A 14,758-nucleotide genomic window follows, 5' to 3' on the forward strand; every position below is an offset into this window, starting at 1 on the left:
ATTTTGCCTGTTGGAGCCCTTGACCTTAATAGCATTCTCCCTCTTTCCAACTAGGGTTACATAAAACTGTTTTACTGTACAATTCATGCACACTACTGGACATGTAGTGTACACTTAATGTTCCATGAACGCTTCCACAATGCCTTAAGGATTGCATCATGCCTAACAAGATTTTACTGTGTAAATTTCTGTAAACAGACAATGGTGTTGTACAGTCACGTTTTGTTATCTTAAAAGTGATATGTTATCTCACCTTAGCTAATTAAGCTGTACTTTAATACAGTAATATATGCTACAGTATCAGTGAGTGTTGTTAGATAGAAACAGCAATGTATTGTTGTTACTTATGCATAGTGTAGTGGTGTGACGATGACTTTTATATTATGAGTCGTCTTACATTGTACTGAAGCTGTGTTAATAGTGCACAATTACCTCTGAAAAGCAATATGAACTACAATACAGTAATGTGATAGAAACCATGTGAAAACAATGTAGTGCAGTACAGTGGGTTACTTAGTGTGTTAGGGAGTGGTCTATGTTTCGGGGTGTTATAAGTTGACCCACCTTACGGCACCAAGTATTTGCGTATTTTTGATCTTTGCGTGTCTCTCTTACCTAAACCTATGAAGGAGGAGGGCCCACTTTATAAACCCCCTTCCAAATTGTGTTCATTTTCTTCCCAGTAGGAATCGTTAACATTTCTGCACAGGGAAAGCACTATGAGGAGTACAATGTCTCACGGTTCCATGGGGGAAAATGTTTCAAATTTAAGAGATTATCGAACTAGACAGTGGTAAAGCTTCCATGTCGTAAACAGAAACATCCCACTTATATGATGTGACTATACAGCAGAAAAGTTAAAATAATCTATATTAAAGCAAATTAATAATAAAAAATCTTTTCCCAATATATTTTTCAGTTAAAACTACAGTACTAAACTTCATTAACACTGTTCATGGAAGATAATGAAAAGTTGGCTTCTAACTTCAGGTTAGAAAAATTGTAAATTCATCCTTTAGGGTCATCCGAAAACTGTATTGCTTCAATATAGTGAGGGTAATGAATTTCAAGATCTGAAAGGGAAGCACTTCTCAAAATCAACTTTTGTCCATGCAATATTTTGGGATTTATTATGGTTTTCAAGAAAGTGACTTGAAGAGAAACTACTGTAGAGTAAAAAGGTAAGCAAAAACATTTTCGTGAATTTAGAAGTAAAATGTTATTTTTATTAATAAAATAAATTTTTGAATATACTTACCCGGTGATCATATAAGCTGTCAGCTCTGCTGCCCGACAGAAAAACCTAAGGACAAAATACGCCAGCGATTGCTATACAGATGGGGGTGTACATCAACAGCGCCATCTGTCGAGCAGGTACTCAAGTACTTGATGTCAACACAGAACCAATTTTCTCCTCGGTCCACTGGGTCTCTATTGGGGAGGAAGGGAGGGTCCTTTAATATATGATCACCGGGTAAGTATATTCAAAAATTTATTTTATTAATAAAAATAACATTTTTCAATATTAAACTTAGCCGGTGATCATATAAGCTGATTCACACCCAGGGGGGTGGGTAGAGACCAGCATTACATGTTTACATTATCAAGAGCTAAGTATTTTGTATTTCATTTTAGCAGTTATTCAAAATAACAAACATAAAATAAATAAGTACCTGGTAAGGAAGTCGACTTGAACAATTACTCTGCCTTTTTAAGTACGTCTTCCTTACTGAGCCTCGCGATCCTCATAGGATGCTGAGCGACTCCTAGGAGCTGAAGTATCAAGGGTTTCAACCCATACTAAAGGACCTCATCAAAACCTCTAATCTAGGCGCTTCTCAAGAAAAGAATTTGACCACCCGCCAAATCAACCAGGATGCGAAAGGCTTCTTAGCCTTCCGGACAACCCAAAAACAACAATAAAAAACATTTCAAGAGAAAGATTAAAAAAGGTTATGGAATTAGGGGAATGTAGTGGTTGAGCCCTCACCCACTACTGCACTCGCTGCTACGAATGGTCCCAGGGTGTAGCAGTTCTCGTAAAGAGACTGGACATCTTTAAGATAAAAAGACGCGAACACTGACTTGCTTCTCCAATAGGTTGCGTCCATTATACTCTGCAGAGATCTGTTTTGTTTGAAGGCCACTGAAGTTGCGACAGCTCTAACTTCATGTGTCCTTACCTTCAGCAAAGCATGGTCTTCCTCATTCAGATGGGAATGAGCTTCTCGTATCAACAGTCTAATATAATAGGAAACTGCATTCTTCGACATAGGTAAAGAAGGTTTCTTAATAGCACACCATAAAGCTTCTGACTGTCCTCGTAAAGGTTTAGTTCGTTTCAAATAGAACTTAAGAGCTCTAACAGGGCACAAGACTCTTTCTAGTTCATTTCCAACCAAATTAGAAAGGCTTGGAATATCGAACGATTTCGGCCAAGGACGAGAAGGTAGTTCGTTTTTGGCTAGAAAACCAAGCTGCAAAGAACATGTAGCCGTTTCAGATGAAAATCCGATGTTCCTGCTGAAGGCGTGTATCTCACTGACTCTTTTAGCTGTAGCTAAGCAGACGAGGAAAAGAGTCTTTAAAGTGAGATCTTTAAAGGAGGCTGATTGTAGTGGCTCGAACCTTTCTGACATAAGGAATCTTAGTACCACGTCTAAATTCCAACCTGGTGTGGCCAAACGACGCTCCTTCGAGGTCTCAAAAGACTTAAGGAGGTCCTGTAGATCTTTGTTGTTGGAAAGATCTAAGCCTCTGTGACGGAAGACTGCTGCCAACATGCTTCTGTAACCCTTGATAGTGGGAGCTGAAAGAGATCTTTCCTTCCTCAGGTATAAAAGGAAGTCAGCTATTTGAGTTACAGAGGTACTGGTTGAGGATACTGATACCGACCTGCACCAGCTTCGGAAGACTTCCCACTTCGACTGGTAGACTCTAAGAGTGGATGTCCTCCTTGCTCTAGCAATCGCCCTGGCTGCCTCCTTCGAAAAGCCTCTAGCTCTCGAGAGTCTTTCGATAGTCTGAAGGCAGTCAGACGAAGAGCGTGGAGGCTTGGGTGTACCTTCTTTACGTGTGGCTGACGTAGAAGGTCCACTCTTAGCGGAAGAGTTCTGGGAACGTCCACCAGCCATTGCAGTACCTCGGTGAACCATTCTCTCGCGGGCCAGAGGGGAGCAACCAACGTCAACCTTGTCCCTTCGTGAGAGGCGAACTTCTGCAGTACCTTGTTGACAATCTTGAACGGGGGGAATGCATAAAGGTCTAGATGGGACCAATCCAGTAGAAAAGCATCTATATGAACTGCTGCTGGGTCCGGGATTGGCGAGCAATAATTTGGGAGCCTCTTGGTCATTGAGGTTGCAAAGAGATCTATGGTAGGTTGGCCCCATGTGGCCCAAAGTCTCTTGCATACATTCTTGTGAAGGGTCCACTCTGTTGGGATGATTTGACCCTTCCGACTGAGGCGGTCCGCCATGACATTCATGTTGCCTTGAATGAACCTCGTTACTAGAGACAGGTTTAGATCTCTTGACCAGGTGAGGAGGTCCCTTACGATCTCGTACAACTTCATAGAATGGGTCCCTCCTTGCTTGGAGATGTACGCCAAGGCCGTGGTGTTGTCGGAGTTCACCTCCACCACCTTGCCTAGAAGGAGGGACTTGAAGCTTTTCAAGGCCAGATGAACTGCCAGTAGCTCCTTGCAGTTGATATGTAACGCTCTTTGCTCCGAGTTCCAGGTGCCCGAGCATTCCCGACCGTCTAATGTCGCACCCCAGCCCGTGTCCGATGCATCCGAGAAGAGAACGTGGTTGGGGGTCTGAACAGTCAGGGGCAGACCCTCTCTGAGGTTGATGTTGTCCTTCCACCAGGTCAGTGATGACTTCATCTTCTCGGAAATAGGGATCGAGACCGCTTCTAGTGTCTTGTCCTTTCTCCAGTGAACAGCCAGGTGAAATTGAAGGGGACGGAGGTGCAGTCTCCCTAACGCAATGAACTGGTCCAGTGATGAAAGCGTCCCTATCAGACTCATCCACTGTCTGACTGAACATCGGTCCTTCATTAGCATGTTCTGGATGCATCCTTGGGCTTGACTTATTCTGGGGGCCGACAGAAAAGCCCGAAAAGCTTGACTGTGAATCTCCATCCCTAGGTACACTATAGTTTGGGATGGGACCAGTTGGGACTTTTCCATATTGACCAGGAGACCCAATTCCTTGGTCAGATCTAGAGTCCACTTTAGATTCTCCAGACAGCGACGACTGGACGAAGCTCTTAAAAGCCAGTCGTCCAAATAGAGGGAGGCTCTGATGTCTGCTAAATGCAGGAATTTGGCAATATTCCTCATCAGTTTCGTAAAGACAAGAGGCGCCGTGCTTAGGCCAAAGCACAGGGCTTGAAATTGGTAGACAACCATCCCGTAAACGAACCTTAGAAAAGGTTGGGAATCTGGGTGGATGGGGACGTGAAAGTAAGCGTCCTTGAGGTCTAAAGAGACCATCCAGTCTTCCTTCCTGACCGCTGCTAGAACAGACTTTGTCGTCTCCATGGCGAACGTCTGCTTGGTGACAAAGACATTCAGAGCACTGACGTCTAGCACCGGTCTCCACCCTCCTGTCTTCTTTACCACTAAGAAGAGACGGTTGTAGAAGCCCGGGGATTGATGGTCCCGGACTTTGACTACCGCTCCCTTTTCTAGTAAGAGAGACACCTCTTGCTTCAAAGCTAGTCTCTTGTCCTCCTCTCTGTACCTGGGAGAGAGGTCGATGGGAGTCGTTGCTAGAGGGGGCTTGCGCAAGAATGGGATCTTGTACCCTTCTCTGAGCAACTTCACAGATTGTGCATCTGCGCCCCTGTTCTCCCAGGACTGCCAGTAGTTCTTGAGTCTGGCTGCCACTGCTGTCTGAAGAAGGTGGCAGTCAGACTCTGCCTCTAAAGGACTTGGTACCTTTCTTCTTGCTCCCACGTTTCCCTTCGGCACGAGCACCTCCTCTGCTGGAGGCTCTGCCACGAAAGGGCGGAATGAATCTTGACGCTGGAGTATCCATCCTGGGTCTAGACACGGAAGGCAAAGGGGTGGCTTTGCGTGCAGATGACGCAACTAGGTCATGCGTGTCTTTTTGAATCAAGGAGGCAGCAATCTCCTTGATCAACTCCTCTGGGAAAAGGCACTTCGAGAGAGGAGCAAACATAAGCTCCGACCTCTGACATTGTGTTACTCCAGCTGACAAGAAGGAGCAAAGGTTTTCTCGTTTCTTGAGGACCCCGGAAACGAACGAAGCCGCAAGCTCACTGGAACCGTCCCGTATGGCCTTGTCCATGCAGGACATAATGAGCATGGAAGTTTCCTTGTCAGAAGGGGAGGTCTTCCTGCTCAACGCTCCCAAACACCAATCCAAAAAGTTAAACACTTCGAACGCTCTGAACACTCCTTTCATCAGATGATCTAAATCTGAAGGAGTCCAACAAATCTTGGAGCGTCTCATGGCCAGCCTGCGGGGAGAGTCTACTAGACTTGAGAAGTCGCCCTGGGTAGAGGCAGGAACTCCCAAGCCGAGAACTTCTCCCGTGGCATACCAGACGCTCGATCTGGAAGCGAGTTTCGCAGGGGGAAACAAGAATGCTGTCTTCCCCAGGTGCTTCTTGGACTGCATCCAATCTCCCAACACCCTTAAAGCTCTCTTGGACGAGCGGGCGAGGACGAGCTTCGTAAAGGCAGGCGCGGATGACTGCGTGCCTAAAGCGAACTCAGATGGAGGTGAGCGTGGGGCCGCAGAAACAAACTGATCGGGATACATATCCTTGAACAGTGCAAGTACTTTCCTAAAGTCCAAGGAGGGAGGCGTGGTCTTGGGTTCGTCGATGTCCGTGTGCGGGTCATCAAGGTGTGCAGCGTCGTCATCATCAGAGAGTCCATCGTCTGAATGCTGAGGAGGAAGCGGCAAAGGAGTAGGCATTGGCTGGTCAGCTGAGTCCGGCAGCACGGGTGCATACGTGACTGCACTGGACGCAACGTCATGGAACTGTTGGTCAGTCTGTGAGCTGGCAACAACCATAGCTGCGCGGGGGTGCAAAGCGTCTACTCCCGACTGTCTAGTCTGCTGTGGGCGAGTAGGGGTAACCACAGTGGGTTGCGGAGGTTGACGCACCGCGTCAAAACAAAACAACTTAGGTTGTTGTTGTTGTAACTCGCGAACGTCAACGGAGGGTTCCGTGCGTCGGCGAACGTCAACATGCGGCTGGCAGGGTACAGTGCGCATGGGTGGCGGGACTCTCACAGCTGGAGTGCGGGAGAAGGTAGCCTCAGCGTCAACTGGACGCACAACCGTGGTTGGTTGTAGGCTAACGGGTGCAGCGTCAACCTTCTCCGCACGAAAGTCCTGCATTAAAGATGACAACTGTGTCTGCATGGTCTGCAGCAAAGCCCACTTAGGGTCTACAGTAGCAGGTGCGGCAACAGACGGTGTTACTGCCTGTTGCGGTACCGCTTTGCCTCTCTTAGGAGGTGTGCAGTCATCGGAAGACTGCAGCGAGTCCGAACTGACCCAGTGGCTACAACTGGGCCGTTGGACTTGCGCGGAAGGGACCTTGCGTTTGAGAGGTCGTGAGACCTTGGTCCATTGTTTCTTCCGAGAAACATCTTCCGCAGACAAGGAATAAATGGGCTCTCTCGTCTTCTTGTGGGTGGGGCGATCTTGGTAAGATACGTCCGAAACCACGGAGGGAACGTCTGTCCGCTGATTAAAGCCTGTCGAACCCTTTGGTCGTACGACATTGCTTCTCCCCTGGGCTTGGGAGCTTGCAAGAGGTCCCGGACTGGGAGGACGACAGGCACGAACAGACGCACCCTCAAGCGCAACACTAACACTTTCCACAACACTTCCACTCACTTTGTCACTACCCACTGCACTCTTACCCTTCAACTCCTTGACGTCTGCCATGAGTTGATTACGGTCACTCGCCAATGACTCGACTCTCTCACCCAGAGCCTGGATGGCACGCATCATATCCGCCATCGAAGGTTGTTGAGTGCTAGAAGGGGGATCAGGAGCAACCACTACAGGGGAAGGAATAGGTTGTTGGGCATGGGGAGAGGAAAAATCAACGGAGCGAGATGAACTTCTCCTGACTCTATCTCTCTCTAGCCTACGTGAATATTTCAGGAATTCGAGAAAATCGAATTCCGAAAGCCCAACGCATTCCTCACATCGATCTTCCAATTGACAGGTTTTACCCCGACAATTGGAACAAATGGTGTGCGGATCGATAGAGGCCTTCGGAAGACGCCTTGAGCAGTCCCTAGCACTACACTTTCTGTATTTAGGGACTTGAGAAGGGTCAGCCATCTTGAATTAGTCAAAGGGGAATTCAAAATCTATCCAATTCGTCAACAAATAATCCAAAATTCAATCAAAGAATGCAAGGAAGTATTGAAGATAACCTCTGCAAAGCGAAAGCTAATAACTAGAAATGAGTACTTCACCAAAATCTGTGAAAATCAATCCAGTAAGCAACAGCGTATTTAGTAGGTCTTTCCGGTGGCACGACAGAGAGAAAATTGGTTCTGTGTTTACATGGAGTACTTGAGTACCTGCTCGACAGATGGCGCTGTTGATGTACACCCCCACCTGTATAGCGATCGCTGGAGTATTTTGTCCTTAGGTTTTTCTGTCGGGCAGCAGAGCTGACAGCTTATATGATCACCGGCTAAGTTTAATATTGAAAAAATAGTTTTCAAGGGTAAAGATTCTAGTATGCTTTTATGTAGGTTCTTGAATATCCATTGGAATTAAATTTTTTTTTTAAATTTAGTCTTTTGTATACTGTACTTCTATTACAATACAAATTTTTTTTTTAATACAAGCTCATTAAATTTACCCAGCCTAGCCTATCTATACATCAATACAAATCTAAGGCACTTCAAATTTGGTAGAAAATTATTTCTCTCTCCCTGAAAGGTGGTTAATGTTTCAGTTCTTGTGTTACTTGCATACCTGCTACAGACCAGTGTGGCTGGGAAAAGGGCAATTAAGGTAAAGTAATGGGTTTGAGTCACAAAGGATAATTTTGCTTTAAAAAATCAAATGTTTCACCACACACCCGTTGCTCTTACATAACCAGAATAGCAACTTTAATGCGAGAAATCCAAGTTTCTACAAAGAGGGTCAAACTTATGTCTTTCCTTACTAAGACCTCTAGAAGAAATAGGATCAGAGGAATAAGGCAGTCGTTGGAAAGCTGATCTCAAGGTATCAAAATGAGTTTTGCTAGAAACTTAGCCATTTCATTAGCACCAAATCATGGAAAAGCATTTAATGGGTACCTTCCATAAGAGACTGCATTGCTCTTTGCCACACATCAAGCACAGCAGCTTTCTCTTCTGAGCCCAGGTCATCTTTAGAGCCAAAGGCTTCTCCTTGGTCATGAACCCTATCAATCATAGCTACATATGATCCAACCTCATTTCTACAGTCTCGTGTTTTGGGGAAAATGTGATCCTGGAGTCCATTGCAGGACAGATACTCAATACAGTAAAGAACAATATCTTGTAAAATCCTTCACGAACACAGAGAGATTGAGAAGGACTTGCTCTATCAATGTCAGAGAGAAAAATTGAACTAGTGAACAGCCAACAGATTATCAAGATGTGATACAGTGAGCACCAGGAAAATAAAGAGAACCACATGCAAGGGTGCCAAGGGAAATAATCTTCTTTTACAAAAATTTTGGTGTGTCTAGGATTTATACAAATAGGCTAAAAAAACAGTAATAGGTTTCTTGTGAAAGAACATAATTTAAAACTGAAATACAATATACAATTATTTTTTATCCCTATTTTATTCATATCAACGTTCTAATATACGTATAGGACTAAAAAGGGAAAAGAAGATTCAAGAGGAAAAAGCTAAACGAAGGGTTCCTCTTATTTCAAAAATTGTTTGTTTTTAAGATGATAAATTGCATCAATAATATTCCATATACAGTACAATACACTCCTAGCTCCATATTACTGTATATTAATACTAGGTTCTCCTGTATATCAACATTAGGTTCTTGTCATGAAATTTTCTAAGTTCTCACCTAACTATATTCAAATTCATCTATGAATACAGAAAGTTAAACAGAGATTCCAAGTTTTAAACACTTTAAATCTGCAGTAGCACTCTCTCAAATCTGAGACACCATAATATAAAAAATCCAGTAGTCTACAGTAATGTAAAATGCTTTACTCAGAAGGATTAAACAAGGTTACTTTTAAAATACTTAGTCCATACGAGATTTATGAATACAATACTGGAACATTCACTCATCAGCAAATGATTTAATCAACTTATGATTCTTAGATGACACAAAAAGTGTGTACTCACTGATAGTGCAAGACTACAAAAGTTGCTTGATAACATCAAAAATACCTTAAGACAGTACCAGTTTCATATAAAGAACAATATATGGCTTCACTGCCAAAGAAACTTACCCTCTCCATTTGTATAGTATATTACATGAGATGCGGAGGGACCTATTTCGGTACCTTTTAAGGGCTCAAAATTACCAGGATGAAAGAATAAGTACAATCCGACTGTGTGCGTGCTACAACCTCCTCCATCCAAACGGAACCACTGAGGTTGACTGATGCAAGCACACGTCACAACTATCACAATTATACTCACAACCTGTAGAAAAAAAGTATTAGTTTTAAATATATTTTCATTCAGATAATACATTTTTTTATTTAATCTAAAAACATTACACTACTCAAATACTCTTAATCGAGTAGAATAACTGAGCTGTACTTTTATATATACACTGTAACATAATAGACATTGTAAAATGAATGCTCTCATGTTTTGTACAAAAACAAATTTCCAAATTTCTAACCATATAAGATTATAGAGGAAAGATTTGATGAAAAATAAATTATGGTTATGATGAAAGATTTCAGAATCTTAATTCTTGCAAAAAACTCCACCCACTACTTCTTCAAGTTTCCTGTGATGAAGTTTACCCAACAACTTTCTGACCACACAATCAAAGTCCTCTTATAAAAATACTTTAGCATTCTAAAACCAAAATAAGGTCTAACCTTCAATCTAAAAAGGCACAACCTTATCAAATAATATCTTGCTATATGGTTACTTACATTCATTAAGAGCAAATAATCAGCATTGTAATCGGTAAATTAAAAGCCTGATTAACTATTGCCCTAAGTATGATTTAATCCTGACTGTTTCCAGTAAGCCTAATTCTTTGGACATCTCAAATGAGTATTGAACTAGTAAACTTCAAGGGAAAAATATTAATAGTATTATATGTATTTGTGTTCAGTCTTGGAAAGAATTCTCAATAAACCACACACTGATTTTAAAGAACTGCAAGGAAGATAATCATTTAGATCCCTATAAAACAACAATGTATACTAATCTAAATTTAAGTATACATACCTAATTCAAGGACTTTACACCTTCCATATAAATGGCAAACACAACTAGGTATGTCTCAAATTTCCCTAATGATAATTTAAGCATTCCTTTGAATTCCTTGCTAGAAGGGCAGATGGATGCATAGAATTTGGGCAATATGGCCTGGCCCAGGGGCTTCTTGGTATTCAGAATCTTTGAAAGCTCTTATCTTCCCTCCAAGAGCTTACATGTACCCCCTGCCCTGGTTGAAGCCATTTTCAAGGTTTCACTTGGGGCAAATGTAACTTTTTAAAAAACAAAACCAATCTTTTTTTTACATACAATGAAAACAGATAGCTTTAGCTGATACAAACAGCACATGAATGACAAATTCCAGCATTAAGGATTCTCAGGTAAAAACAAAGACTTTTCATTATGTGGAGTCTTGATATTACACATATGCACATAGAGGCTATCATAAAGTCATGGGTTATGTAATAAACCAAATCAGTTTTTAAAAACATACAGTAAAGAAATTTCCAGTAACTTGGTACTGTATTTACACAACAAAATTACTTTTGCTACTTAACAAGGTCAGCTCTTTTGTATTGTGCAATATGAAAAATTTTATCAAGTAAACTATCTTTGAAAGTTTAAAAATATGTTATTTTTATAATAAAATAAATTTTTGAATATACTTACCCGGTGATTATATAAGCTGCAACTCTGTTGCTCGACAGAAAACTCTACGTTAAAAATCCGCCAGCGATCGCAATGCAGGTAGGGGGTGTACTTCAACAGCGCCATCTGTCGTGCAGGTACTCAGTACTCAAAGTAAACAAAGAACTCAATTTTCTCCTCGGTCCACTGGGTCTCTATTGGGGAGGAAGGGAGGGTCCTTTAATATATAATCACCGGGTAAGAATATTCAAAAATTTATTTTATTATAAAAATAATATTTTTCAATATTAAACTTAGCCGGTGATTATATAAGCTGATTCACACCCAGGGGGGTGGGTAGAGACCAGCAATAATTGTTTACATTATTATGAGCTAAGGATTTTTTATTTCATTTTAGCAGTTATTCAAAATAACAAACATAAAATAAATAAGTACCTGGTAAGGAAGTCGACTTGAACAATTACTCTGCCTTTTTAAGTACGTCTTCCTTACGGAGCCTCGCGATCCTCTTAGGATGCTGAGCGACCCCTAGGATCTGAAGTATCAAGGGTTGCAACCCATACAACAGGACCTCATCAAAACCTCTAATCTAGGCGCTTCTCAAGAAATGACTTTGACCACCCGCCAAATCAAGTAGGATGCGAAAGGCTTCTTAGCCTTCCGGACAACCCAAAAACAATAATAAAACATTTCAAGAGAAAGATTAAAAAGGTTATGGAATTAGGGAATTGTAGTGGTTGAGCCCTCACCCACTACTGCACTCGTTGCTACGAATGGTCCCAGAGTGTAGCAGTTCTCGTAAAGAGACTGGACATTCTTAAGATAAAAAGACGCGAACACTGACTTGCTTTTCCAATAGGTTGCGTCGATTATACTTTGCAGAGATCTATTTTGTTTAAAGGCCACGGAAGTTGCGACAGCTCTAACTTCGTGTGTCCTTACCTTCAGCAAAGCTTGGTCTTCCTCATTCAGATGGGAATGAGCTTCTCGTATTAACAGTCTGATAAATTAGGATAAAGCATTCTTTGACATAGGCAAAGATGGTTTCTTAACTGAACACTATAAAGCTTCAGACGGGCCTCGTAAAGGTTTAGTTCGTTTTAAATAGAACTTAAGTAAGAGCTCTTACAGGACATAAGACTCTTTCTAGTTCATTTCCAACCATACGATAAGTTTGGAATATCGAACGATATTGGCCAAGGCCGAGAAGGCAGCTCGTTTTTGGCTAGAAAACCAAGTTGTAGAACATGTAGCCGTTTCGGATGAGAATCCGATGTTCTTGCTGAAGGCATGAATCTCACTGACTCTTTTAGCTGTGGCTAAGCATACCAGGAAAAGAGTCTTTAAGGTGAGATCTTTCAGGGAGGCTGATTGTAGCGGTTCGAACCTGTCTGACATAAGGAATCTTAGTACCACGTCTAAATTCCAACCAGGTGTAACCAAACGACGCTCCTTCGTGGTCTCAAAAGACTTAAGGAGGTCCTGTAAATCTTTATTGTTGGAAAGATCTAAGCCTCTGTGACGGAAGACTGATGCCAACATGCTTCTGTAACCCTTGATAGTGGGAGCTGAAAGAGATCGTTCTTTCCTCAGATATAAGAGGAAGTCAGCTATTTGAGTTACAGAGGTACTGGTCGAGGATACGGATACTGACTTGCACCAGTCTCGGAAGATTTCCCACTTCGATTGGTAGACTCTAAGGGTGGATGTTCTCCTTGCTCTAGCAAACGCTCTGGCTGCCTCCTTCGAAAAGCCTCTAGCTCTCGAGAGTCTTTCGATAGTCTGAAGGCAGTCAGACGAAGAGCGTGGAGGCCTTGGTGTACCTTCTTTACGCGTGGCTGACGTAGAAGGTCCACCCTTAGGGGAAGTGTTCTGGGAATGTCTACTAGCCCTCGAAGTACCTCGGTGAACCATTCTCTCGCGGGCCAGAGGGAAGCAACTAGCGTCAACCTTGTCCCTTCGTGAGAGGCGAACTTCTGCAGTACCTTGTTGACAATCTTGAACGGAGGGAATGCATAAAGATCTAGATGTGACCAATCTAGTAGAAAGGCATCTATACGAACTGCTGCTGGGTCCGGGATTGGTGAGCAAAATATTGGGAGCCTCTTGGTCATCGAGGTTGCGAAGAGATCTATGGTTGGCTGGCCCCAGGTGGCCCAAAGTCTCTTGCATACATCCTTGTGGAGAGTCCATTCTGTTGGAATTATTTGTCCCTTCCGACTGAGACAATCTGCCATGACATTCAAGTTGCCTTGGATGAACCTCGTTACTAGTGATATGTCTAGACCTTTTGACCAGGTGAGGAGGTCCCTTGCGATCTCGTACAACGTCAGAGAGTAGGTCCCTCCTTGCTTGGAGATGTACGCCAAAGCCGTGGTGTTGTCCGAGTTCACCTCCACCACTTTACCTTGAAGGAGAGACCTGAAGCTTTTCCAGGTCAGACGTACTGACAGTAGCTCCTTGCAGTTGAAATGCATTGTCCTATGACTCGAGTTCCATAATCCCGAGCATTCCCGACCGTCTAATGTCGTACCCCAGCCTACGTCCGATGCGTCCGAGAAGAGAACGTGGTTGGGAGTCTGAACAGTCAGGGGAAGACCCTCTCTAAGGTTGATATAGTCGTTTCACCAAGTCAGACAAGACTTTATCTTTCCGGAAACCGGGATCGAGACCGCTTCTAGCGTCTTGTCCTTTTTCCAGTGAAAAGCTAGATGGTATAGAAGAGGACGGAGGTGTAGTCTTCCTAGTGACACAAATTGATCCATGGATGACAGTGTCCCTACCAGACTCATCCACAGCCTGACTGAGCAGCGTTCCTTCTTCAGCATCTTCTGGATGGATAGCAGGGCTGGGGGCTGATCGTCTTGTTCAGCAACGTCCTCATCAGAGGGTTCCTCATCCGAAACTGATGAGGAAACGGCAACGGAGTGGGCAACGTCTGACTCGCTGAATCCGGTCGCACTGGTGGATGCGTGACGGAGCCGGAAGCAATATCATGGAACTGCTGCACAGTCTGTGAACTGTCAACAACCATGGGTGCGCGAGGAAGTACAGCGTCAACCCGAAACTGTCTAGACCGTCTGGGTTGTGCAGTCAACACCCTACCGGGTTGCTGAGGTTGACGCACTGCGTCACAACAAGTCACCTCTGCTGGTTGTTGAACGTCCTGAACGTCAACAACCACCTCCGAGCGTCGCTTAACTTCAACGTGCGACTGGCAACCCACACTGGGTCGCATCGGTGGAGGAACCACCTCAACTGGCAGACGCGAGTAGGTTACTTCAGCGTCAACAGGGCGCACAACCGACCGGTTGGAAGGTTGTTGGCCAGAAGGAGGAACCACCTCAACTGGCAGACTCCAGTAGGTTACCTCAGCGTCAACAGGGCGCACAACCGACCGGTTGGAAGGTTGTTGGCCAGAAGGAGGAACCACCTCAACTGGCAGACGCGAGTAGGTTACCTCAGCGTCAACAGGGCGCACAACCGACCGGTTGGAAGGTTGTTGGCCAGAAGGTTCTTCTCCGCATTTAAGTCCTCTATCAAGGACGCAGCTTGGACTGCATGGCTTGCAGCAAAGCCCATTTAGGGTCTACGGGAGCAGGTGTGGCAACAGACGGGGTTAGCGACTGAGGCGGAACCGTTTACCATCCCTGAAAGCCTTGTTATGTGTGACATAATAG

The 14,758-nt window shown here is 43.7% G+C and overlaps 1 protein-coding gene across 2 annotated transcripts in view; it reads right to left on the reverse strand.

Moving 5' to 3' along the window:
• LOC137655883 (transmembrane protein 127-like) overlaps window positions 1–14,758 on the reverse strand; it is an 82,279-nt gene that overhangs the window by 47,121 nt on the left and 20,400 nt on the right. For both annotated transcript variants that reach the window (XM_068390104.1, XM_068390103.1), the window contains exon 3: window positions 9,476–9,671. In XM_068390104.1, the coding sequence (XP_068246205.1) occupies window positions 9,476–9,671 (196 nt within the window). The remainder of the gene's footprint in view (window positions 1–9,475; window positions 9,672–14,758) is intronic.

This window comes from Palaemon carinicauda, chromosome 16 (assembly GCF_036898095.1).
Source record: "Palaemon carinicauda isolate YSFRI2023 chromosome 16, ASM3689809v2, whole genome shotgun sequence".
NCBI classification, from domain to species: Eukaryota; Metazoa; Arthropoda; class Malacostraca; order Decapoda; family Palaemonidae; genus Palaemon; species Palaemon carinicauda.